At 42.6% G+C, this 26025-nt stretch overlaps 1 protein-coding gene and 1 non-coding gene across 9 annotated transcripts in view; one reads left to right on the top strand and one right to left on the bottom strand.

The window, feature by feature from the left end:
* Positions 1 to 23302, top strand: part of Mroh8 (maestro heat-like repeat family member 8) — a 71145-nt gene extending 47843 nt beyond the window's left edge. For 4 of the 8 annotated variants that reach the window (XM_017319159.1, XM_017319160.1, NM_001039557.4 and 1 more), the window contains 14 exons: positions 1779 to 1939; positions 3094 to 3229; positions 6222 to 6412; positions 7810 to 7944; positions 8548 to 8662; positions 8946 to 9086; positions 10542 to 10706; positions 11635 to 11790; positions 14818 to 14940; positions 16851 to 16950; positions 18109 to 18174; positions 20029 to 20199; positions 21012 to 21045; positions 23121 to 23302. In XM_017319159.1, the coding sequence (XP_017174648.1) occupies positions 1779 to 1939; positions 3094 to 3229; positions 6222 to 6412; positions 7810 to 7944; positions 8548 to 8662; positions 8946 to 9086; positions 10542 to 10706; positions 11635 to 11790; positions 14818 to 14940; positions 16851 to 16950; positions 18109 to 18174; positions 20029 to 20177 (1638 nt within the window). In that variant the 3' untranslated portion in view covers positions 20178 to 20199; positions 21012 to 21045; positions 23121 to 23302. The remainder of the gene's footprint in view (positions 1 to 1778; positions 1940 to 3093; positions 3230 to 6221; positions 6413 to 7809; positions 7945 to 8547; positions 8663 to 8945; positions 9087 to 10541; positions 10707 to 11634; positions 11791 to 14817; positions 14941 to 16850; positions 16951 to 18108; positions 18175 to 20028; positions 20200 to 21011; positions 21046 to 23120) is intronic. The other 4 variants (XM_017319158.1, XM_006499979.3, XM_017319161.1 and 1 more) reach the window with 4 other exon arrangements.
* Positions 23303 to 23542: 240 nt separating this feature from the next.
* Positions 23543 to 23606, bottom strand: LOC115489594. Its single transcript, XR_003954174.1, has one exon. It is a non-coding gene; the product is annotated as a U7 small nuclear RNA (small nuclear RNA).
* Positions 23607 to 26025: the final 2419 nt, after the last annotated feature.

The following is a 26025-nucleotide window of genomic DNA, read 5'->3' as shown; positions in this document are numbered from 1 at the left end:
AATGTCTGTCAGAGAATGTGAGAGAATGTCAGAATGTCAGAGGGCTCCTGGATGGGTCTGGAGCCTTCAATGGCCAGAAAGGTCAACTGAGAGAAGCTTTGATTAATTAATATAATAAGTAATATATAATATGTTAATTAACTAATATAATAAATAAATATATTATATTCTCCCTATAGTGATTCAACTGTATTAAATATTACAGTAAGTACACATCCTTAAATATGTATAGGAAATCTGGACACAGAGCATTTTCTATGCTGGGCTCTCTGACTGACAGTGACAGCCAGGACCATGGTTCCCATTTTTTTTTTTTCCCCAGACACAGGGTTTCTCTGTGTAGCCCTGGCTGTCCTGCAACTCACTCTGTAGACCAGGCTGGCCTTGAACTCAGAAATCTGCCTGCCTCTGCCTCCCAAGTGCTGGGATTAAAGGCGTGCGCCACCACTGCCCAGCTGGTTCCCATCTTTTTACCTTTCCTGTTCATGGGGTCATGAGGCAGGCACAGCTGAGACTTCATGAGCAGACAGAGAAGACCACCCAGAAGGATGATGCTTTACTGAGGACAGAAAATCTTTCCCTCAAGCCCCCAGTAGGTTCCCCTTCATGTTTCTGTGGCTAGAATTGCATCCACAAACCATCTTTCGGCTAGTTTCTGGCACCCAGTGGTAATGACAGTCATTTTGTGCCAGGATGACAGTCAAGCAGAGGGAGAAGTGGACCAAAGTCCTGGCTTCTGCTTCCTGAAAGAGCTGAGAGAATGGTGGATAAAGGCTTCTTCACAATAACATGACAGTTTTGTTAGCTTTGTTTAAAAAAAAAAATCACTATGTAGGAACTGGAGAGATGGCTCAGTGGTTAAGAGCACTGGCTACTCTTCCAGAGGTCCTGAGTTCAAATCCAAGTAACCACATGGTGGCCCACAACCTATAAGTGGATCTGATGCTCTCTTCTGACCCACGAATGTATATGAGCAGATCACTCATACATTAAATACATACACAGGTACATACATACATACATACATACATACACACATACATACATAAAATAATCATTGACCAAAAATCAGGAAAAAACCCTTGTCTCCATTTCTCCATGATACCGCTGACACCTCTGTTTATATCTTTCTAAATCTTTCATTTCTTCCTTTGTTATTCTTTCTGTGGTGCTGGAATGAACCCAGGACTTTGTGCATGTCAAGCAAGCATTCTTGCTACACCCAGCACCTCTTTCCCTTTCCCACCCCCTCATCCCCCACCCACCCTCCACCCCCACCTGCTCCTAGCATTAAGAATTAAATATCAAACCCAAGTCCTTGTTTATGCTAGGCAAGCACTCTGCAACTGAACTACAGGTCCACCACATACAAATACTTTTGTATACATACATTCGTATATACCACCTTTTGAGACAGCGTCTCTCTACATAGCCCTGACTGCCTTTGTACTCACAATGTAGACCAGGCTGTCCTGGAATTCATAGAGATCTGCCTGTCTCTGCCCCCTGACTGCTGGACCAAAGGCATGCACTGCCACCACACTCAGCAGATGATTGGAAAGTTTTAACTGTCATTTCTCCAGTGCTGAGGATGAGACCCTGGCCCAGTTCATACTGGGCAAGTGCTTTAGCAGTGAACTGAATCCTTAGCATTCTAAGCTTTACAAACTCAGAAATATTGTGTCTTCTATCCCCTCACCCCTCAGAAGATGCTACAAAAAAAAATCTATAATTGTCCTGCAGGATTAAGGTCTTAGTGATAACTTTTTCCTTTTCAGGTGCCAGAAATAGTAGGTGTGATCTGTGCTCGGCTGTCGATAATCACCCTGACTAGTGTCCGGCAACAGATCATAAATACTGTGAGTCTGTTTGTCTCCAGACCTAAGTACACAGATGTAGTGCTCAGCCACCTTTTATGCCATCCAGTACCGTATGACAGGTAACAGAACCTTGCTCAGCTCCTGTGTCACTGGGTCTACATCCCATCTCCGAGTACAGTGAAACGTGGTTGCTAATGAGACATCTGTAGAGCAGAGTAGATATAGACTGGTACCTAAGGAGAGTATTCTAAAGGACACTGGACTGGATTCTTCAAAGTGTTAGTTATGGGGGGGAGAGGAGAGGAGGGGAGGGGAGGGGAAGGGGGAGAGGGGAGGGGAGGGGAGAGGAGGGGAGGAGAGAGACAGAGACAGAGACGGAGACAGAGAGACAGAGATAGAGGTGGTGTAACAAAGCAATACAACCCAGTACCATATGAGACCTTTGGTCACATTACATCACAGTGTTTCTCTGACTCTCAGGACCTACATTGAAGTTGCTGCTAGACAGTTTCCTTCTGAGACTAAGTTCCAGTATTTTTCTCAGCCTGACCTTGCTGTGATGTTAAATTTGTAAATTTTTTTTTTTTTGAGAAGTTACACGTTCCTATAAAATCTAAGTCTGCGCAGAGGCTTATTATGTATTTGTTTACTTGGAGTTGGCATTTTCACAAATGAGGACCACAGACTGGATGGGTCTTTGAATGCCTTCTGTGAAGGTTCTGAGGAATCCAGACATGACCCTTTCCTTCAGAGGGCCACATACAGAGCACTGACCAGTGTGTGGAATACTGAGGAATCTGAAATCTAAGCATTAAAGGAGCTCTAGAGAGAAGCATGGAGAAGCAGCAGGAGGCCTGTCAGCAGAGGTGCCACTGGGGCTTCTCTTGAAGGGAGATAATAGTCAAGGGAGAGCTGGAGAAAAGGCCCCTGGCTTCAGAGAATGGCGTGAATCGTCTAGGGTAGTCAAAGTGCTTGGTTTGTACAGCCAAGGTGAATGTTGAAAGGTGGCTGGAGCCGGCCATGTAGTGGGAAAGCAGAGGCGCTGGTAAGCTTGCATAGGACCCGTTTAGGACGGGCTGTAGGTCAGTGCCAGGCAGGGAGAGCGCAGTTCATGCCCCGCTGCCCGATGCTATGTCCACTGATACCTGAAGAACTGAGCAGACGAAAACCTCTCACAGAAAGGCTGGATCCCGAACGGACTCTAAGAAAGTTGTGATCACGGGAGACCCGGGATGAGCCCTTTTCTTGATGCTTGCTATTCTGGGATTTGTAGGCATCTGGCTGAATTGTGGAGATCCCTGGAGGTAGAGCTGTCCAACACGACCTGGGTCCTATGGAGGCTCCTGCGGAAGCTGCAGAAGTGCCACGAGGGGCCCAGCCAGGAGAAGATGGCCTACGTGGCTGTTGCTGTAAGCATTTCTCTGCCCTGTCATGTCAGCACAGGGTGCTCCCCTCTGAGGATGACTGACCCTGTCTAAAGGGTGATATTTTCACTGTCTTTCAAAGTTTGTTCCTAGCACTCATCTGTAAGGCTGCGTGTACCTATCTTTACATTGGCTCTGAACTGGAGGAAGCTGGAGTATGGTACGGTATAATACAGTGTGAACTATTCCTACTTTTATCCTTTAAAAATTACCTAACGTAATCTAGACTTGTGAAGAAAAAAATTTTTAATGTAATAATATATAGAATAGAAAACAATGGCCCTTTTAACTAGAGGTCCTAAAGCTTTCTATCTAAAAGAATGTTTTAGGGTTGTAGGCAATATATGTTTTAGGATTTATAGGTCATGTATAGTCTCTGTCACATAATCTCTTGATTAAAAAAAATCTATAAACCAAGTCATTATTGTGTGCCTGCCATCCCAGTGACGAAGAAGGCTGAGGCAAGGTCACTGAGCCCAAGAGCTATAGACCAGTCTGGGCAACTTTTTTTTTTTTTAACTTTTAATTTTTATTAGATATTTTCTTTTTTAAAAAATATTTTTTATTACATATTTTCCTCAATTACATTTCCAATGCTATCCCAAAAGTCCCCCATATACCCCCCCCACTTCCTTACCCACCCATTCCCATTTTTTTGGCCCTGGCGTTCCCCTGTACTGGGGCATATACAGTTTGCATATCCAATGGGCCTCTCTTTCCAGTGATGGCCGACTAGGCCATCTTTTGATACATATGCAGCTAGAGTCAAGAGCTCAGAGGTACTGGTTAGTTCATAATGTTGTTCCACTGATAGGGTTGCAGATCTCTTTAGCTCCTTGGATACTTTCTCTAGCTCCTCCATTGGGGGCCCTGTGATCCATCCAATAACTGACTGTGAGCATCCACTTCTGTGTTTGCTAGGCCCCGGCATAGTCTCACAAGAGACAGCTACATCTGGGTCCTTTCGATAAAATCTTGCTAGTGTATGCAATGGTGTCAGCGTTTGGAAGCTGATTATGGGGTGGATCCCTGGATATGGCAGTCTCAAGATGGTCCATCCTTTTGTCTCAGCTCCAAACTTTGTCTCTGTAACTCCTTCCATGGGTATTTTGTTCCCAATTCTAAGGAGGGGCATAGTGTCCACACTTCAGTCTTCATTCTTCTTGAGTTTCATGTGTTTAGCAAATTGTATCTTATATCTTGGGTATCCTAGGTTTTGGGCTAATATCCACTTATCAGTGAGTACATATTATATGAGTTCCTTTGTGAATGTGTTACCTCACTCAGGATGATGCCCTCCAGGTCCATCCATTTGGCTAGGAATTTCATAAATTCATTCTTTTTAATAGCTGAGTAGTACTCCATTGTGTAAATGTACCACATTTTCTGTATCCATTCCTCTGTTGAGAGACATCTGGGTTCTTTCCAGCTTCTGGCTATTATAAATAAGGCTGCTGTGGACATAGTGGAGCATGTGTCCTTATTACAAGTTGGAGCATCTTCTGGGTGTATGCCCAGGAGTGGTATAGCTGGGTCCTCAGTAGTACTATGTCCAATTTCCAGAGGGGTTGTACCAGCTTGTATTCTCACCAGCAACGAAAGAGTGTTCCTCTTTCTCCTCTTTCTTACACAATGGAATACTACTCAGGTACTAAAAACGACGAATTCATGAAATTCTTAGGCAAATGGATAGAACTAGAAAATAGCATCTTAGCCGGGCGTGGTGGCACACGCCTTTAATCCCAGCACTCGGGAGGCAGAGGCAGGCGGATTTCTAAGTTCGAGGCCAGCCTGGTCTACAAAGTGAGTGCCAGGACAGCCAGGACTACACAGAGAAACCTTGTCTCGAAAAACCAAAAAAAACAAAAAAAAAAAGAAAAAGAAAAAAGAAAATATCATCTTGAGTGAGGTAACCCAATCGCAAAAGAAAACACATGGTATGCACTCACTGATAAGTGGATACTAGCTCAAAAGCTCCAAATAACCAGAATACAATTCACAGACCACATGAAGCTCAATAAGAAAGAAGACCAAAGTGTGGAGAACAAAATCCTCACAGGAGCAAATATGAGATAAAGTATGGAGCAGAGACCAGAGGAAAGGCCATCCAGAGACTGTCCCACCTGGGGATCCATCCCACATACAGTTATCAAACCCAGACACTACCAAGAAGTGCATGTTGAAAGGAGCCTGATATGGCTGTCTCCTGAGAGGCCCTGCCAGAACCTTACAAATACAGAGATGGATGTTAGCAGCCAACCATTGGGACTGAGCGTGGGGTCCCTAATAGAGGAGCTAGAGAAGGGACTGAAGGAGTTGAAGGGGTTCGCAACCCCATAGGAAGAACCATAATATCAACCAATCAGATCCACTAGAACTCCCAGGGACTAAAGCCATCAACAAAGGAGTACACATGGCTCCAGCTGCATCTGTAGCAGATGCCCCAGTGTAGGGGAATCAAGGTCGGGGAGGTGGGAGTGGGTGGGTGGGTGGAGGAACACCCTCATAGAAGCAGGGGAGGGAGGGAAACCAGGAAAGGGGATAACATTTGAAATGTAAATAAATATCCAATTAAAATAAATAAAATAAAATAAAATTTTTTAAAAATCTAAAATGTTACATTAGTGCAGTTTTAGAAGTTAGAGCAAATACATGTGTGTTTCAGTCACGCAGTGCAGACTGTGGTATAGGAGATGTGGGGGGAATTGATGGTCTCCTTTCCAGCCAGCTCTCAGATGAAGCAACATCCCAGTAGCCACACCTTGAGCAAGACTTTGCCTTTGTCTTACTGCAGAAAGAGAGCACTTTAGTAACAGATTGATACAAAAACGAATTCCTTCTTGAGTTATTGCCGGCCACCTAAGGACCACTTTACTATTCCCTGTAGCAGTTACCACTGCAAGTGGGTAGCTGTGGGGCAGAGCAAGGGTTAGGACCACCAGGCACTCAGTCCTTCCCCGTGCCTCTTCTGCCACAGGTGACCGATGCCCTTTATGAGGTGCTCATGGGGAACAAACTCCGAGCAGCCGCATTCCGACTCTTTCCTCAGCTTTTGATGACCCTGCTCATCCAGATTCACCACAGCATCGGCCTCACCATGTCTGACGTCAGCATCCCAAGTGGCCTGTATGCAGAGCAGGAAGTACCAATGGAGGTTACGCCTTTGTGGTATTGCCCGTTGTGATTTCATTGATCTGAAAGCTTACTGAGTCCTGGGCACTGTAGTAGTCTGAAGGATAGTCGTGGTCCTAACTGGGAGTGAGCATAGTTCTGAAGTCCCCAAGACAAGAGACCAGGAGTCACTCTGGCTTCTGTTTGCTGCCTGTAGGGACTTTTTGTTTTGTTTGGTTTTTTTGTTTTGTTTTTTGGAACCAATGTTAAGTGGAACCATACTATCTGGGTACTTGGCAGATAGTGTGTGATACTCTGCCAGTCCTTCCCTAATAGAGCAAGTTGAGACAAAACTGCTAAACCAGCCTCCCAAACTGGACTAATCCAGTGAAACAATTCCTTGTTTCTTGGATGTTCCTTGGAGATATTTTTAGTTCCTCAGCAAGGTCTTTGTAGACATGTCTAGTGCTTGCAGACACAACTATTTTGGGAGGAGGAGCTCTACTATGGACTTAGGACTATCCTATACTTAGGACCAGGCCTAAGGGTCAGCAGGCCCAGGTGTAGTTCTCATCCATCAGTCTAATTAGTTGCACACCTGGACCAGTTCACTGTTCTAGGCTTTCGTTTCCCTTTCCTTAAGTGAGGAGATCGGAACAAGTTTCCTCCAAGAGCCCTTCCAGCTTTAACACACTCCTGAAGCTATGTATAGGACAACAACTCACAAAGTATTTGTAAGCTGTGGTGATAAATTTGATGGCGAAAGTATAAACTGCATTTCTCCGTTCTTGTTTTTGAGACAGGGGCTCATGTCCTACAAGCCAGTCTTGAGCTCACTTTGTAGGTTAGGATGACCTCCTAGCTCCCACATGCTGGGGGTCCAGGTATGTGCTACCATGCCTGGTTTCTGCAGTGATGGGTCTTAACCTCAGAGCATAGAGCAAGCTAGGCAAGCATTTTACCAACAGTGCCAAATCCAAATCAGTGGATCAGGCTAGATAGCTGGGTTAGGGGTTAAGGCCACTGGCTACTCTTGAGGAGGACCCAGGGTCAGTTTCTAGCACCTACATGACAGCTCACAACTGTCTATAACTCCAGTTCTAGGAGATCCAACACCGTCTTCTGGCCTACATGGGTACTGCATGTATATGATGCATAGAAATGCAGGGCAACTCACACATAAAATAAAAATAATAAATATCTTTTTTTAAAAAAATGCAATGGGTATTCATTTAGTATCCCAAACCAGTTCCTAAATTATAGATCTCCTTGAGAAACAAAATGAGGTTAGGTTTCGTTAGGCTGAGAATTTATGTAGAGGGCCTTTCCAGTTATTAGAACATGAAGCATCTTTAAGACCTCTAGAAAGGACTGGATTCCAGTCAAGCCATTGGCTCATTCCATTGAGCTGCAGGGCTATTCTCTCTACCTATGCTTGTGTTTGCTCACCTTAGCTTCGCCATACAAGCTACAAAGACTCTCCTCCTCAGAACCCTGTGCTGGCAGGAGTTCAGCATCATGGAAAAGAGCGGCGGATGGACCCTTCTGAAGGGAGAAGGCCATCTTCAGGGAGTGTTCCTCCTTGCCAAGTGAGAATTCCTTGTTCTAACACGCTCATCCCTTCCTCTAAGCAGTACCGTTTTACCCTTTTCTTTTAAAAAAAAAATCACAGAAACTAAAACCATAACAGAGTATATAATATCTGTATCTTTTTCCTTTTTCTCTCCCCCCACTTTTTTTTTTTTTCTGAGACAGGGTTTCTCTGGGTAACAGCCCCGGCTGTCCTGTAACTGTAGACCAGACTGGCCTGGAACGCAGAGACTCTCCTGCCTCTGACTCCCAGGTGCTGGGATTAAAGGCGTGCCCCAGCAGACCCTAGCCTAATATCTGTAATTTTTTGATTCAAGGTCTCACTATATTTCTGGTCTGGAGCTCTCTTTATAGACCAGGCTAACTTCAGACTCATAGTGATCCTCCTGCCTCTGTCTCCCAGGTGTTGGGATTAAAGGTATGTGCCGTCATGCCTAGCCATAGTATCTGTAAATTAACCAGGAAAATAATGGCAAAAGTCTTGGCCCTGCCATACCCTCTTGAATACTTGAAGCAACACAAAACCTCTGGAGGGCCCCACCCTGGGAAATCCCATCTGCGTGGAAGCATGTCTGAGAGGTTTCCATTGCTGGGTTTTACAGTGCCTTGATGGAAAGAAGTCACCTCTTTGCATATAAGATCTTGTACTTGCTGGTCCCTTTGATTAACCGAGGGAATGACAAGCATAAACTCACATCTGCAGGCTTTTTTGTGGAGGTAAGAGTCCTGTGGATACTGGATTCAAGAAGCCTAGAAAGCAGTGGCCCCTCATTCCTAAGCTGTATTCATTGGGGTCAGGCTGGGACCACTCTAGGCTTACAGTAGATATTTCATCTCCATCCAATCCTTTGGAGAGTCTTTGTGTTCCTGCCCCCCGGCCTCACCTCTGTGCGGTGGCTTGATGATTTCAAAGGAAATGTAGAGTTGTTGGGAAGGTAGCTCCCTCCAGGGAAAAAGAGCCTCACAGTCATTTCTTGGGCTGATTTTTGGGTTCTTTCAGCTCCTGAAGAGTCCGATGGCCAGGAGACTGCCCAAGGTATACTCTACTATCCGCCTGAAAGCCTGGCTGAATGAAGAGAGTAAGCTCTTCAGGATCCTTGCACTGAGGGGACTGCGAAATCTTGTCAGACACCAGGAGATGGTAAAAGGACCCCTGACAACTGGAGTGGTCGGGTTTTATTCCCTAGCTAATGAAAGAACAACCCCGAACATACCCTGGAAGCTCGGGGAGGAGGACCTTAGGGAGCGTCGGACAGGGGTGAATGTGGTGGCCTTTCTCACTGTGTATCCACTTGTACCGCTCTAACTTTATACCTAGGAGTTATGCGGGTAAAATAATTAAACATTGATTGACTTTAGAATTCCAAGTCACAAATGTGCATAATGCTTTGAAACTTGCATTTTGGTGGGGAGGTCTATTGTTAGAACACAGCAGAGACCATCTAGCTGCCCAGTGATGCCATATACCATGCTGCCCTGTGGCTTATTTGGATACCCCCAGGATATTTATCATCTAAGACAGAGCTCACTGTCATTCATGACGAAAGAAAGCTTATCTTCCACATATCTCATTAGAAAACTATGCCTCAGCCTGACAGTGGTGGCACACACCTTTCATCCCACCACTCAGGAGGCAGAGGCAGGTGGATCTCAGTGAGTTCAAGGCCAGCCTGGTCTAGAGAGTGAGTTCCAGGACAGCCAGAGATACACACAGAGAAACTCCGGCTCAAAAAACAGAAAGCTCAATCAGAAGTAACCCTGAGGCTTTTTGTCACTTGAGATGTGTTTTGGTTTTGGTTTTGGTTTTGATTTTGGTTTTGGTTTTGGTTTTGGTTTTGGTTTTGGTTTTGGTGTTTTTTTTTTTTTTTCGAGACAGGGTTTCTCTGTATAGCCCTGGCTGTCCTGGTACTCACTCTGTAGACCAGGCTGGCCTCGAACTCAGAAATCCACCTGCCTCTGCCTCCCAAGTGCTGGGATTAAAGGTGTGTGCCACCACGCCCAGTTAATGTTTTTATTATATATATATATATATATATATATATACATGCATATATGGGACATAAATGACAAATGTTAGTATATGCTAACTCTCGTTGGCTGTATGCGTGAACATTTGGTTATTCTATTTATTTAAATATATACACACAGACTTACATATTTTTAAAATCTGGAGACTGCTTCCTTGTAGGAGCACAGCTGGGAAGGATATTTAAAGATCTTTAGTCAAAAGCATTGAATTCCTATCAAGGGGTCCTCAAGCCTGTTTGAATACCTTCATGCTGGAGAGCTCACTGTGTCCCGAAATGGCCATCCCATATCTTTTGTGTTGGGAAAGCTTGTCCTTAAAGTAAAGCCAAGGATATATTCCTGGCCTTCCTGGACCCAGTCCCACCTCTGCTCTGTGAAGCACTTCCCAACAGCTCCTCCTCCTCCTCTACATATCAGGTGTGACCCTAGTAGCGAGAGGGCTAGTCCACCTCTCCACCACTTCTCTGTCCTGGACTAGCCAGAGTTACTTAAGTCAGATGGAATCCCTCCATTGAGAACTATATAGTGTGCAACCAGGACAGGAGGTCATGGCTGCTTTTGAACACAGAGAGAAGACATCAAAAGCCTGCTGCCATGCATCTTAAGTAGCCTACATGAGACCGATGAGAGGATCATTTTGTTGGCTATCCAGATTCTCCTGCAGCTTGTCAGGATGCTAGACTCCACCACCTTGGCTACCATGATGAAGACCCTGCTTTCCTTATTTGGTGATGTAAGACAATGGAAGAAAAGATTCTTCTCCAGAGGGCGGGTGCCTGCCAGCAAGTAGATATTGAGACAGTATTAAGGCCATTTTGTTTTACTTACAGGATAGAATTTTTTTGTTTTTAGAGGCCATTGAGATCTTCACACTCAAGCCCCTTCCATATCTGTGATGTTCCATTTTTCTGGACTGATTTTTTTTTTTGTTCTTCAGACTTAAAAAAATCCTAAGACATAGCCTGGTGGTGGTGGCACACACCTTTAATCCCAGTGCTTGAGAGGCAGGGGCGGCGGGTGGTGGTGGGGGGAATCTCTGATTTCAAGGTTGTCCTGGTTCAGGACAGACATGGCTACACTGAGAAACCTTGTCTTAAAAGACAAACAACTAAAATCTTGAGAGACTTACCAAGACCATGCTTTGTAGAAGGGGAAAGAATTTGTTTTGTATAGGTCATGGAACAAGAGGAGGAAGAGAGAGAGGAGGAGGAAAAGAAAGAAGAGGAGAAGAGAAAAGAGAAAGGAAGGGAGGGAGAGGAGGAGGGAGGGAGAGAGGAAGGGAAAAGAAATGGGTCAGAATGGTGGACTGTACTTACATCCTTGTCCCAAATCACAAAGATTTTTTTAACCGAAGCACATAGACCACAATGGCAGACGTTCAGGGCTTTGGGTTTCAGCAGCAGAGCATTCACTCTGAGTGATGAATAGCAGTATTGGGTACAAGATTTTTCAGGCACAGGCAGAACAATTCCATTTCTTGCTTGTACAGATCAGAGAACAAAGGTACCAAACATGGGTCTTGCTGCCTGCCTCTGCGGTTTCATTTCTTGCCCTCAACTACGTGCAGTTAGATGGCTTCCTGTTAAGGTTGATGTGCAGGCTCCCCGGGATTCTTATAAGCTAGGTCAGTGAGCTGTTTCTCTGTGAACCCTCCATCTTAGGTGAGACAGGACGTTCACTGTTTCTCCATGACTCTTTTTGGAGCATCCATAAAGGCTGTGAAACACACAGAGAAGAAGAGCGTGGAAGATCAAGTGCTGGAGAGCTTAGTCCCACTACTTCTGTTTTCTCAGGATGAAAATGATGAAATAGCTAAGGTAATGTCAGTTTCTCATTAGCCGTGAATAACTCTGAATTTAGATCCAGCCCTGAAAATAAGAGTTTATATCTTTAAGGGCACAGACTTTATAGTCATATTCTTGCTCCTTATGGCCTCTGGCACAAAACTACATTTCAGTTATTTCCTTGAATAAACTGTGGGAAATCAAACTCTTTATTTCTGTGTAGCAAAATATGATCTTGAGTGGCGGCCCGTGTATTATCACTTTGTAGTTTAGCACAGAAGTATACAGCACACAACTCAAAAACACTCAGTGTTAATGACAAGCACGTTCTTTTCTTTCAAGAACTACCCCATGGCCTTGAGACTTGTAACGTGCTTGAATTAAGTTAGAGCGAGTAACCTATCTGGATCATCTGGAGACTTAATGTCTCCTAAGCCTTCTGAGAGTTTTGCTGTAAGAATTATGGTTGTCATGCAAGCCGCCTAATATCAACAAGTCTAATATCAACAAGTCTGTTGAGGCTGGGCATAGTGCACAGATCTGTAATCTCAGCTACTTATGAGGCCGAGACAGAAGGATTTCAAGTTCGAGACCAGTGTGGACAATTTAGTAAGATCTTGTTTCAAAGTAACAAAGTAGGGCTGGCAGGAGGTACATGTAACTTGCTGCCACGCCCTACAGCTTGAGTTTGATTCCTGGAACCCATATGTGAAAAGAGAGGAACTAATTCCTGAGAACACACATAGAGAGATCAAAGCAGGGAGATATGCAGGTATGTAGACAGACAGACAGAAAGTGAAGAGGATGGAAACATAGCCCAGGGGTAGAGTGTTTACCTAGCACGTATGAGATCCTAGATTCAACTCCCAGGACAGTAACACACACACACACACACACACACACACACACACACCCCTATAAGCTTGCTCAGTCCACTATGCTAACTGTGATATTTTGTAGCTTGTACTTTGTGCCCTCCTCCCCTGCACAAAAATGAAAGTCAAACTTAAAAGTTTACAAATAGCCAGCAGTGGTGGCTTATGCCTTTAATCCCACACTCAGGAGTTAGAGGCAGGTGGATCTCTGTGAGTTCGAGGGCAGCTTTATCTACACCATGAGTTCCAGGAAACATTTCAGACCCCAGTAAAGTATAGCTCAAACTTTGTCAACCAGGTGATGGGGAAGTGTGATGGTTTGTATGTGCTTGGCCAGGGAGTGACACTATTAGGAGGGGTTTAAGACCCTCATCTTAGTTGCCTGGAAGCCAGTATTCTGCTAGCAGCCTCCAGATGAAGGTGTAGAACTCTCAGCTCCTCCTGCACCATGCCTGCCTCGATGCTACCATGCTTCCGCTTTGATAATTGACTGAACCTCTAAACCTGTAAGCCAGCCCCAATTAAATATTATCCTTATAAGAGTTGCCTAGGTCATGGTGTCTGTTCACAGCAGTAAAACCCTAACAAAGACAGAAAGCATATCTTTGTGGCTTACAAGTTCATGGAAGCATTGTTACCTCATCTCACCCCAACCTGACATCCCTTGGCAATCAGAAAAGGTCCAGAGCTGCCAAGGCTCTGAGCTTATTTTCCTACAAACTTGAACAACTTCTAAGTCAAGCTCTTTAGAGGGGAGTCTGAGTGGAGAGCTGGTGTTAAACTGGATTAGGATATAACCAGTGCTATCTCAGTGCTAAGAAATGAAGCAACACATTACACACTTGTTCCCAGAAGTTCTCAAAAGTCTGTCATCCTAAATTTTTATCATTGCTGTAGTAATTCCTTCCTTTCCTTTCCCTCTTCCCCTCTCTTTCCTTTCCCTCACCTTTCTTTTGTGCTTTTTGTTTGTTTGAGGATAGGGTCGCTAGTAGTTCAAGCTGGTCTCAAAGTCCCTATGTGGCCAAGGCTGGGTAGACTTGAATATTTGATCCTGGATGGACTTGATTGTCCTGCCTCTGCCTCCCAAGTACTGGGTTTACAGGTGTGTGCCATCAATGCCTGGCTTGTGGGGTGCATGTGTGCGTGTGTGCGCGCGCATGTGTGTGTGTGTGTGTGTGTGTGTGTGTGTGTGTACAGGTGTTTGGCCTTTGCCTTCCAAGTACTGGGATTATAGTTGTGTGCCACTACACCCAGTTTATTTTTTCATGTCTTAAACTTTATGTTGTCTATTTCTAGAATTTTTAGCACATTTGCTTAACATTGTATTTATGAAATTTTTATTGTAAAGCTGTAGATCATTTATTGTCAGTGTTATATGTAACTGCATCATTTAATCTAAAATTTACCCCATTCTCCTCTTCCAGGACACTTAGACAGTTTTCAGTTTTCATGATTATAGTACTGCAAAGAGCATGCATGTGAGAATTTCTTGAAGGAATAAAAACCTAGTGTGGAACACCTGGGTATCGTGAATTTTGCTACACAGCACAGCTACAAAGTGCTACACAAAGGAGCTGAACTAATTCTTATTCTCATCAATCCCCAAAGGCTTTGTTTTTTGTTGTTGCTTTTGTTTTGCAACAAGGAATGCTGGGATCACTATGTAGCCCCAGGTGACCTTGAACTGGCTATGTAGACCAGGCTGGCCTCTAACTCAGAGATCTGCCCATTTGCCTTGGCTTTCTAAGTGTTGCAATTAAAGGTATGCACCACCATACCTGGCCTTAAAAGAATATTTTTTTTGCCCAAATATCTAGTGGCCCTGAGATAAGGTGTTGAATGCTTTGGTGGCATTCTGAGAGCAGTGACTAGAGAGGAGACTCACTGTTCAGTGGAATCCTGCCTAGAGCACGGGCTATATAACTTAACTTACCTGGGCACCACATCTAGTAGGTTTTCCAGAGACCAGTGGTTTCTACATTGTGTTCACACCTTGCAGGTTTATGGCTCCTTCAGCGTCTTCAGGAGGAAGGCATCCCTGTTCGTTCCCTTTCCTCATCTCACCCAGAGTAATTCTGAAATTAGCAGCCTTTCACATTAGACCTCGGTGTCAATTTTACTAAGGAGATTTACTCAGTTAAAACATGTTTGAAACTACTGACCTATGCTACTCTTTCCCCAACAGGAGAGTAGACGAGTCCTAACTCTTTGTGCCCGGTTCCTGAATTGGAAGCTGCCCCGAGAAGTATACTGCAAAGATCCCTTATACATCAAACCAAATGAAGTTAGAAGGGTCTGCAAATTCTTTGTATGTGAGAAATAGTGGCTTTGTTTGCTTGCTTGCTTTTCTGATAGCTTTTAGCTGAGACACATGGCACACAGGGAACATTGCCCATCCCCCCACAGCAGGAGTCACTCCCCATGAGCTGTTTTAGAGGTAGATCTTTTTCCTATAGTACCCTCAATTAGTCACAAGTACAGTTTTAAAAATTCTTTTTGAGTATTTCACACACATTGAGTGTGCCACAGTGTGCAAGTGGAGGTCAGTGAACAACTTTCAAGAGTGAGTTCTTGCCTTCTACCTTGGGAGGCAGGGCATCTCCTGTCTCTCCCAGCTCACTCTAGGAATGCTGGGATTACATATCTGGCTTTTGTGGGTTCCAGGGATCACACTTGAATCCTCGGGTTTGTAAGGCAAGCACTTTTACCCATCGGGCCATTTCACTAGCCAACAAGTTCACTACTATATATATTTCTTCATATATGCAAAAGGCTGGTGGTACAAGGTGTAGTCCACATACTTGGTAGTAAAAGGTGTGGTCCACATACCTGGTGGTGCAAGGTGTGGTTCACATACCTGTAAATAGCAGCATCAGGAGGCTGAGGCAGGAAGCCCAGCATGAGTTTGAAGACAAGTTGAGCTATAGTGTGAGACCTTGACTCAAAACAGTAATAACAAAATGGCTGATAAACTAGCACACACCATTAGTTGTATCAGAAACTACGAGGTCAGGCTGACAACATCTAGTTGAAAACCTTTATTTGAGCTAGGCTTGGTAGTACACACCTTTAATTCCAGCACTCAGGAGGCAAAGGCAGGTGCACTTCAGTAACTTAATGGCCAAGCTACCCTACACAGCAAGCTCTAGGCCAGCCAGAGCCATACAGTGAGACTTTGTTTCAAAAACAAAAACAAAAACAAAATCCACATGAGCTGAATGGAAATAATTATGTGTTGTTTTTATGTTTCTAGCACTTTGTCTGATAAACTGGATTGTTGTATTTTCTCTCAGAGCATGATAAGCCCTACGCAAGGACTATGTATGACCTTACACAGGAAGAGGGCAACCTGTCACTAACCCCGAGGCCCAGATAGCATCTTCTCCTCAAAAATCCAGCAGAGCCTATAGAGCTCATATCAGGGGCAGGCTTGATTGAGGGTGGCTTTAGAAGGTCCATGCATAGTTTTCTAGAAACTGATTATAGTAGAACCATCTGGATCGCATGCTGAGGTCTCTGGGACTATTTCTAGGAATCCTCCACGTACTTAAAACCCAAAATAGTCTCTTCTCATTAAGCTCATAGGGCTAGGAAGCACATCACAGTGCCCTCGCCTGCCTTCTTCCTGGGTATTAGGTCTCAGAATTCCAGTCATTACCCATAATTGATGCATTAATGACAAAATTTCCAACAAAAAATTTGGTGTCCCAGTGGATAAAAGTACAAATTTGTCCATGTCAAATTGTAGCCTCTATGAGAAACAATTCTTGTCTCCTTTCCTGTTCTTGTCCTTCCAAAAGGCCCTTGAAAGGAGTATGCATTCACCCAGAGAGCAAGACACATCCTTTGTGTAGCAGGCTACAGCAATCCAGTTTTAAAACTCCCAGTTTAGAGCTTGGAAACTCTTACAGGGACTGAAAACTTGTAAAGAACTAAAATAGAAAGTCCAAGTGGAAAAATAGTCTGTGCCAAGACAGAGAGCCTCAGAGCAGGGCTGTCTGGGAAGTTAAAGCTAAAGGTAGCCTTTAGAGTTGAGAAGACAGACAGGTGCGGAGGAGCCAGGGTGACGACATAAGGTGTCATGGACAGGGGTGCACGTGGGGATCCTGAGAACTTAGCTGTGCAGGGCTTGCTGTCATGGTGAAGAGTCACTGTGGCATTCACTGCTGTGCTCACCTGCTACTTTGTTGCTCTGTGTGCTCTTTCCCACCAACTTAGGGAGAAAAAAGCAAGGGGAAGATAGACATCCTCGACCAAACACTGCCGTATTCCAAGGATCCAAAACTTCCCATCAGAAGAACAGCTGTCTTGTTTGTAGGTAAAAAAAAAAACAAAAAACCCTTTCATTTGTACAAGCTACCTTTATCCTTACCTTCCCCGGAGTTGATCATCCCCGTCCTTTTCTTTAGGTACACAGACTGTATTGCAATCATATTCTTCCCATAACCCTCTACTATCCTCACCGACTCCCATTCATCTCTTTCCTTCGCAATGGTCTCTTGTCTACTCTCATGCCTTTTATTTTGGTAACTCAATGAAATTGAAGTAGGGTTACTTTAGGTATATGGGTAAAGGATTATCTACAGGAGCCTGGGTAACCTACAAGTGACCGCCCCACCGAGAAAATGTTTCTCCCTTCACTTTGCCCTTTGCAGCAACCGTTAACAGTAGGTATAGGACTTCCCAAACCCCTTACCCGAAAACCTTTATAACTGCCCAGAAATGTCAGGGGTGTGCCGGGCCTCGAAAGTCCTTAGTGACAGGATATCTGTGGGCCCAGTCTTGTGCAGGAACCATATTATCAATCAATAACTGTAAGGCTCTTCAGAATATTATTTTAAAATTTAAAACAATTTTGTGTGTGCCTGTGTGTATGCACACATGTAGTAACATGGCATTTTGGTGACATGGTGGTCAGAGAACTTGTGGGAATCAGCCCTTCTTTCACTGTGTGGGTTCTGAGACTTGAACTCAGGTCGTTGGGCTCATGGGCAAGCCCATTAACCCTTTAAGTCATCTTGCTGGCTCACTCTCTTTCCTTATTTCCTTCCTTCCTTCCTTTCTTTCACTTGTTCTTTTTCATTTCATTTCTTTCTTTTTTGAAACAAGTTTTCACTGTGTATCCCTGGCCAGCATGAAAATGATATGTAGACCAGACTTGCCTTGAACTGACAGACAGATCCACCTACCCGCTTCTGCCCTATGGATGTTCGGATTAAAGATGTGTGTTACCAGTCAAGGCTCTGCTTAGCTTTTGAGACAGCTTCACTGTGTACCCTAAGCTGAATTTGAACTCATGGTAATTCTCATGTCTGAGCTTCCCAAGTGTTGGGATTACAGGTGTGAACTAGAATTTACTACTTTGAATATGCCTTGTTTTCAAAAGGCTAATTGTGCCATTTGCCTACATTATTAAATGATAAAAATGGAAAACCTTCTAATCTCTAAAAGTCTGAAAATGCTATCTTGTGTTCAGGGCTCTTATCACATTATGTGGATACAAGTGAACTCAAGAGGAAAGGTACTGACTGGATAGAGAAAGGTAAGTCACAGATTGTCTAGATGTGGAACACGCGGTTTTGGAAGGTATCTGATTCTGTGCCTAGAGAAGGTTCTGTAGCATAGCTGAGTCTGGCATCTAAACTCTGAGCTTATGCAGCAATAAAAACACAAGTGACTGTGATTCAAACAAGGTACAGTCTTAAGTCTAAGGCGCCTTTGGGAAGGCTTGTGATGCTGTTTGTCTGGAAACAGCTTTAACAACTGTCTTAGGGGAGGACTCTAAATGTTATTGGGAAGTAAAGCACTATCTTTCTAGAATTCTATATTAACAAATTGTGATGCTATTCACACACATCTCACAGGCTGCAGTGCTGTCTAAGCAGCTATGCTGTAGAGAGCAGAACTTGGCATGAGGGTGCTTTATAGTCATCTAAGACAACCATCAGAGAATTGTTTTCAGAACTTCGGTGGGTCAACCTTTATGTAACTGCACAGTTCTGCAGGTTGAATGTTCCAAGAATTATTGCTCCCATTTAAGAATATTTGTACAAATCTGAATATAGGGCGGGCTGGTGAGATGGCTCAGTGGGTAAGAGCACCTGACTGTTCTTCCGAAGGTCCGGAGTTCAAAACCCAGCAACCACATGGTGGCTCACAACCATCCGTAATGAGATCTGATTCCCTCTTCTGGAGTGTCTGAAGACAGCTACAGTGTACTTACATATAATAAATAAATAAATCTTTAAAAAAATATATGAATATAGTTCAGTGGTAGAATGCTTGTTTATAGCTTAGTTGTAGACTGTTTAGTTATACAATGCATTGGGCTCTATAGTGCAGTCTCTAGCACTGAAGGGAAAGGTAGTTATATAGTTAGAAAAGGTAAAGAAATGCAAATATATACTCTCACACTATAAAAATTACTAATTTCATAACCAAATTTTAAAAATCTTTTTTTTTTTTTTTTGGTTATTTGAGACAGGGTTTCTCTGCATAGCCCTGGTTCTTAGAACTCACTCTGTAGACCAGGCTGGCCTCGAACTCAGAAATCTGCCTGCCTCTGCTTTTGAGAGTAAGACAATAAGAGGTTGATGTTAGAGCTGGAGAGATGGCTCAGCGGTTAACAGCACTGAATGCTCTTCTAGAGGTCTTGAGTTCAATTCCCAGCAACCACATGGTGGCTCACAACCATCTGTAATGGGATCTGATGCACTCTTCTAGTATGTTTCTGAAGACAGCTGTACTTATATAAATAAAAAATAAAATAAAATAAATAAAAAATAAATAAACCTTTCAAAAAGAGAGAGAGAGAAAAGAAAAAGAGAAAAAAAGAAGAAGAGGTTAACATTAAGCCAGACTGTGGTAGTGCACGCTTTTAACTCCAGTTCTTGAAAGGCAGGGGCTGATGGATCTCTTGAGTTTGAAACCAGCCTGAGATCAGCATGGTCTATAAAGCCTATTCCAGGACAGCCAGTGTATATAGAGAAACATTGCCTTGAAAAAACAAACAAACAAACAAAACAAAAACCAGAAAAAAAAAGAGGTTAACACTAGACATAAGAGAAAGAAAATACAGCAAGGGATGATTTGAGAGTTAACGTGCTTAGAATAAGGGAAAAAGTGAAGTTAGCGTTAGATAGAGGTTGTCAGGCCCAGGTAATTTGATTTTATGTAGACTACTTAAAATATGGTTATTGCAAAGGAATGAAATACTTAACAAGTCAGAAAACAGTGGGTTTCACAAGTCGAAACTGGAACCAATTCAACAGCGTACAGCCTTTTAGAGAGTCTGGGAACATTGCCCTTTATCCTGGCCACTCTTGTTTGCCAGCTGCTTGGCATAGAGAGCAGTGCTCACTTCTAGACTTCCAGTCTTGGTTTTCTTGCCATATAGATCTGAGAGAACTGTTACAAGACCCCGAGCCCTCTTTGCGCATCCTTGCCTCCCAGGCTCTGTTCCGAATCCAGAGGGTGGGGAGTACATCAGAAGCAGAGACAAGCGTTTCCTGGTTGAGGAAGCTCTTGTGCTGTCTTCATACTTAGTCTGCAAAGCACATGACAGCAGGTAAGAACAAACCCTTTCAGAACCTCAAAAGTGACAAACACATTCCAATTTTCTTTCTCTTTAATAGTTACTGTATTTTATTTCTGTGTGTATCTATGAGTGTCCACACTCATGGGAAGGTCTAAGGACAACTGGGAGTTCTTTCCACAATATGCAGCCCAAGGAGCAAACCAAGGTTGTCAGGCTTGGTGGCAAATAGATTTACCTGTAGGGTTAGTTTTTTCAAAACCTACTTTATTTAGGGTTCTTAAACACTTTCAACCTCCCTTCTAGCCCACCAACTAGAGGTAGGAGAGAAAGAAAGTTAGTGGAAAGGGGGGTTGTGGGCCTGTTTAGTAGTAGTTCTTTGGGGAGATTCCACTCTTCCTTGGCATGATACCAGCCATCTAGTCTAATAGAAAACACCAAACATGAGCCAGTAGAGGCAGCTCAGCTCCATCCAACAGAAACAGCAAGGCTCCACCTAATTGGCAAAAGCCATCGGAAGTGGCCAGATTCAGACAGGACACCACAAGAAGTTCTTTGGTGAGCTTTTCTCTACAAAGTGAAGACCAGCAAAGAAGGGAAGCGTAGCACAGTGTAGCAATTCAAGAGTGGCCCCCCACTGGTTATGAGCTTCTATTTATATTCTTTCCAAACATCACACGCCCTCTCAAGTATATATTTTCAGCAAAATATCATATGCCCTCACACAAGACAGCTTATAGGAAAGCAGCATGTGACACAATTGAGTTGAATTTACACTTCATTAACCCATTGAGTTAGCCTGAATTTACCCATTTCGCTAACCTGAATTCTGCTTTTTCTTCCAGGCTTAAAATCCAGTCTGAATCTACTTCCATGCAGGTAGCTACCTCCAACACAATCCCTACTTTAAAAACATTTTATTAGTTAAAATGTATCAGGGAGTGAATTTCTGTTTAAATTGCAGAGATAGTGAAAATTGTAATGAGTTTTTCATTCATGCCATACATCCACAAAGTTTATGTGTTGATGACAGAGAGAGAGAGAGAGAGAGAGAGAAAGAGAGAGAGAGAGAGACCAGGACCAGGGATGTAGGTCAGTGGAAAAGTTCACAAAAACAGGTCACAACTGTAACCCCAGCACTTGGGAGACTAAGACAGGGGAATCAGGAATTTAAGACCATTCTTGGTTATACTATGCATTTCAGGGGAGTCTCTACTTCACTATAGTTTTGTTATATTCTATCAAAAAAACAAGACTTCTGTGCCCACCTTGAATCCCAGCACTCAGGAGGCAGAAACAGAATTTACTGAGAGTACCAGGCCAGCATAGTCTATATACTTCTTGAGTTCAAGGCTAGCCTGGTCTACAGAGGGAGTTCCAGGACAGCCAGGGCTATCCAGAAAAACCCCGCCTCAAATAAATAAATAAATAAATAAATAAATAAATAAATAAATAAAATTTTAAAAAGGAAAAAAAATCTATAAGTAATAACAAAAAAGACAAAAGAAAAATTCCAAATAAATAAATGTTACCATGTTAATATTGTTGGTACTATTTTTAAAAAAGATTTATTTATTTATTATTTTATTTAAGTACACTGTAGCTGACTTCAGACACACCAGAAGAGGGTGTCAGATCTCATTAGGGATGTTTGTGAGCCACCATGTGGTTGCTGGAATTTGAACTCTGGACCTTCGGAAGAACAGTCGGTGCTCTTAACCACTGAGCCATCTCTCCAGCCCTGTTGATACTATTGTCAAGGCTACTTGTTTGTCAACAATCTTAAAACTTAGATACCAGTTTATTTTCATATTTTCATATTTAGTATTTTATAAATTCTCATAAGGCCTTTTTCCTTTCAATTCCTGTTGAAACCTGTGAGCAATAATGAAATTCTGACAAGAGTATAGATCAGAACCCACTCCAGTATATACAAAGTTGTCAGAGTATAAAGTAGAATCCACTCCAGTATATACAAAGGTCTCACTTCTTTAGCTCCCATGTTCCCAATTTCTCCAATGAATGACTGCTGAAAATTTTTAGCAAGCTCTAAGATGGAAACTGTTGGCTACCTATTGTCCAGCTTAAAGATAAATAAAAAAATTGTCATAAGATGAATTTCTAAGAAACAGATTTTATGTTGGATAAATACCTTGATAACTGTATGTAGAAGGGTATGAAATTCCTGTGGGGAAAACTAGAAATGAGGTATTAAGTCTAAATTCTAGGCTCTTGTTTGGTGGAGAAACCTAAGCAGAAAGCCAGAGGTCAACTCTCCAGGACAACACTAACCTCTTGGGATCCTATGGAGAGAAAAAGGAAGTGTGACAACTGTAGATGAAGAACTACTTCCCACAGTGGATTCCATTGTGTTGTTCAGTGAGCAATGTGAATCTTTAGTCATCCTCTTCCCCAACATTCACTGCAATCTCTTTATCAAAGGTATCTGCTGAGATGCCTCCAGGTACAAATGATGCTTCATATTGAGTGGGATGTGCCAATATGCTAGGAGGTTCACTGTCCAAAAGAGATGATCTTATCTCAACCCTGCAGTATTTTAGCTAAAATGAAGATCCCAGTTGCCTGGTAGATTTAGCTATGTCCAACCTATAGCCTGCAGGCTACAGGCATACTAGATATCAATGTCACTTTGAACACCCCAGCTTAAATCTTCATTCTAAGTCAGACTCAAGAATACCTAAATCACTACATGCAAAACTGCACTGCTAACTAAATAAACATTTGAATTACATTCACCCTTTACCATATTCTCCTTTGGCTCATTTTAGGAAACCAACTCTACTATCCACTTTTGAACTAGTCTTTTTTCTAGATATCCAATAAAAATGAGTAACAGTTTGCTGAAAGTTTATGATGAACCTAACTCTAAGTACATATATAATTAACCCTTTTCATTCTTGTAGTCACCTCATTTTATTACCTTCATTTTGCAGATGGAGAAGCTAAAGTAACAAACATGAAAGTGATTTGCTCTGGGTCACACAACTAGTAAATGGCAAAGCCAGAACTATGCAAGTATTCTGGCGCCTACATCCACATCCTTGACTAGTCTGCTGTATTCTTCTCCAATCTGCTTGTTCTTGGAAATGGGAATAAACACAGATCTGCTCTACAATCAATCTCCATTGCTAAATGTGTGCTCCAAACAAACTCATGTGCCTCGGCTTGGTCGAGGGTTCTGAGGAAGTGGCATTTGGGAGTGGTGAGAGGAATGATGAAATCAATTGTGGGTAAAAGCTGATTGCCCTGTGTTCTGCTTAAGATGGCTCCCCAGATAGTTCTATAGACAGCTGTCTGTTAAGAGATAGTTCTCTTGTGCTAGAAAAAAAAATTTTGAAAGCTCTCTGGATAGCTCATGGGTTTTCTGACCAAAGTCAGAAAAGCTGCTAGAAAAAATTCTAAAAGAGCTCTAAAAAGTCTAAAAGTACTGTTTGCTCTCCAAGCAGTATTTCAAACCAAAACCCAGTCTTTTATTTACATATCAATTTAGTCATTTACTCCAGATTCCTACTTGATTATTCTACAAATCAACAAACTATGACCTTATTCCCTTGATTCCTAGACAACAACTTCATTTCTTTTTTTTTTTTTTTGAAACATTGCAAATGAATTCAGATATCTGCTTGCCTTTGTAAGCACCGACAATAAGCTAGCTAGGTGGGAACCTGGCCTGAGATTACCATACCTACCATGCCTAGACCTATATTCGCTTGTCCCAAGCTGATGTTAAACTCAGGAATCTGCCTGCTTTGTATCTTCCTGACAAGCTGGCTCATTAGTGCCACTGCCTTTGTTCTTTTAGGTCTGTCAAGCCCCTCATACAATTCATATTGCATCCTTATATTTTGCATAGTTGAGAAATTATATACTTTTGAACTCATGTTTTCAGAATTCTTTCCCACAGCCTTAAGGGCTGTCCTAAAGGTCACAGCATTTACTATTTTTGCCTCAAAACTCCTGTTTCTAATTATCATGGAGGCATTAATATTAGCAGAAAGAATATTTCCTGAAGGAGACCATGAAGCAAAATATATACATTATACAAATAAGCCTCATGCCCCATAACTGTCAATACTCATGGAGGCCCAGGTCCTACTGGTTCTGCTCCAGATGTGGGAAACCATGTCATACCCTCCCTTCTAAGGCCATGCAGGACTTGGCATTCATGCAACCATATATGCTTTTAGTACTACTGAGCCTCTACTATTTTATCAAATTCATAGACTGGCCACTTCATTCCCAAAGTTAGTATACTGTACATTTTTGGTCCCTCCTATACTGTAAAGATAATGAAGTTATATAAAAACTGGTATTTATTTGTGAACCTTTTTTTCAGTCCTTGATTTGATTTCATGAATTGTTCCATTCTCAGGGTAGAAACAAACCTATAGGGAAAGATATTCATCTTTAAATTTCCGTACTTAAAATGTGAGAAAACAAGCCAGGCTTGGTGTCTTATGCCTATATTCCAGCAGTTGTGACGTCGAGAACTGTCACTAGTGCAAGATCACCCTGACCTGTTTAGCAAACGCTATGTAAGGCACTGGTATACAGCAAGATTCTCACAGAAACAGAAATGAAGTCTCTTTTTGAAATCCAAAAATGTAAGGGGATTGATTAGAGAGGCTAACCTGGGGATATAGTTTATATTACAAGTGACCAGAAAAAGCGGAATGACCATTTTTTTTTTCATATTTCGTGTGGAATCCCCTTCCCTTAAGGTAAAATTTTATTTTTTTGAGTAATTCCACCAATAGATGGTATCAAGCACAACAATGCCTAGTTTATTTATATTTGTTGGTTAAAATTCATAGAATGAAGTACATACACGCTTAGAGACAGAGGACTGCCATTTACTGAACTACCTCAGATGTTAGGAATGTTTTAATATTAAATTTTCTTACAGAAAAAGTAATGATGGGATAATCTTGAGATAATGTACAGTAGACTATTCCAGTATTATGTTTAGAAGAACAGAATGGGGAAACCCAACCTTATTTCCCATTCACATGTTTTTGTTTTTAAAAGCTTATCTGGTTATGTATTTTAGCTTATGTATATCAGTGTTTTGCAGCATGTATGTGTGTACTCTATGTTTGTGGCTGGTAACTGCTGAGACTTGAAGAAGGTATCTGATCTTCTGGAACTGATGTTATGAATGGCTGCCAGCTGCCCTGTCAGTGGTGGGAACTGAACCCACATCACCTTGAAGAGCAGCAAGCGCTTGTTTATTATCTGCTAAGCCATCTCTTCAGCTCCCATCATTTCCAATGTCACTGGAACCTCTCACCACTCCTAACTCAGTCGCTCAGAAATACCTAGTACATTTGGTCCTGTCTGCTTTCTCTTCACCTTCCAGGCCTCTCCATTCTGTTTCATGAGTGAGCAGGTCTGGCTTATCATTGAGCTAAGGCTGTAAGAAAAAGATTCTTCAGACACACTTGGATTTCTACCACAGTAGGCTCTGTAAATAAAGACAAAAAATAAATAAATAGATTTCTACAAAAGATCCTCCAAACTCCGTAGGGAGATTTTTCAGCTAGTGCACGCAGGGAGCTCCAAGGATGCAGCTTTTGCAATTGTCACCCCGGACAGAATGCGCTTTTTGATGATGCAATGCCTTTGAGTCACCCCTGCTACTCCTCTATGTAACCCCAGTAAACTAATTCACCGTCTCACTAAAGCTAGATGAGGCTGGAGCTATTTCTTTGGTCTGTTGTCATTTGCCTATTAGGGATTTAGAGAGCTTTCCATCTCCCTATATCAGGACTCTTCCTTGAGCAGTACACCTTTGTATTTTAATTCAACGATTCCTTCCGATACGTCATGTAAGACAAC

The sequence above is a fragment of the Mus musculus genome, chromosome 2 (assembly GCF_000001635.26).
Source record: "Mus musculus strain C57BL/6J chromosome 2, GRCm38.p6 C57BL/6J".
Classification (NCBI taxonomy): domain Eukaryota; kingdom Metazoa; phylum Chordata; class Mammalia; order Rodentia; family Muridae; genus Mus; species Mus musculus.
Note: the sequence above shows the minus strand (reverse complement) of the source record. Positions and strands in the feature narration are given on the sequence as shown.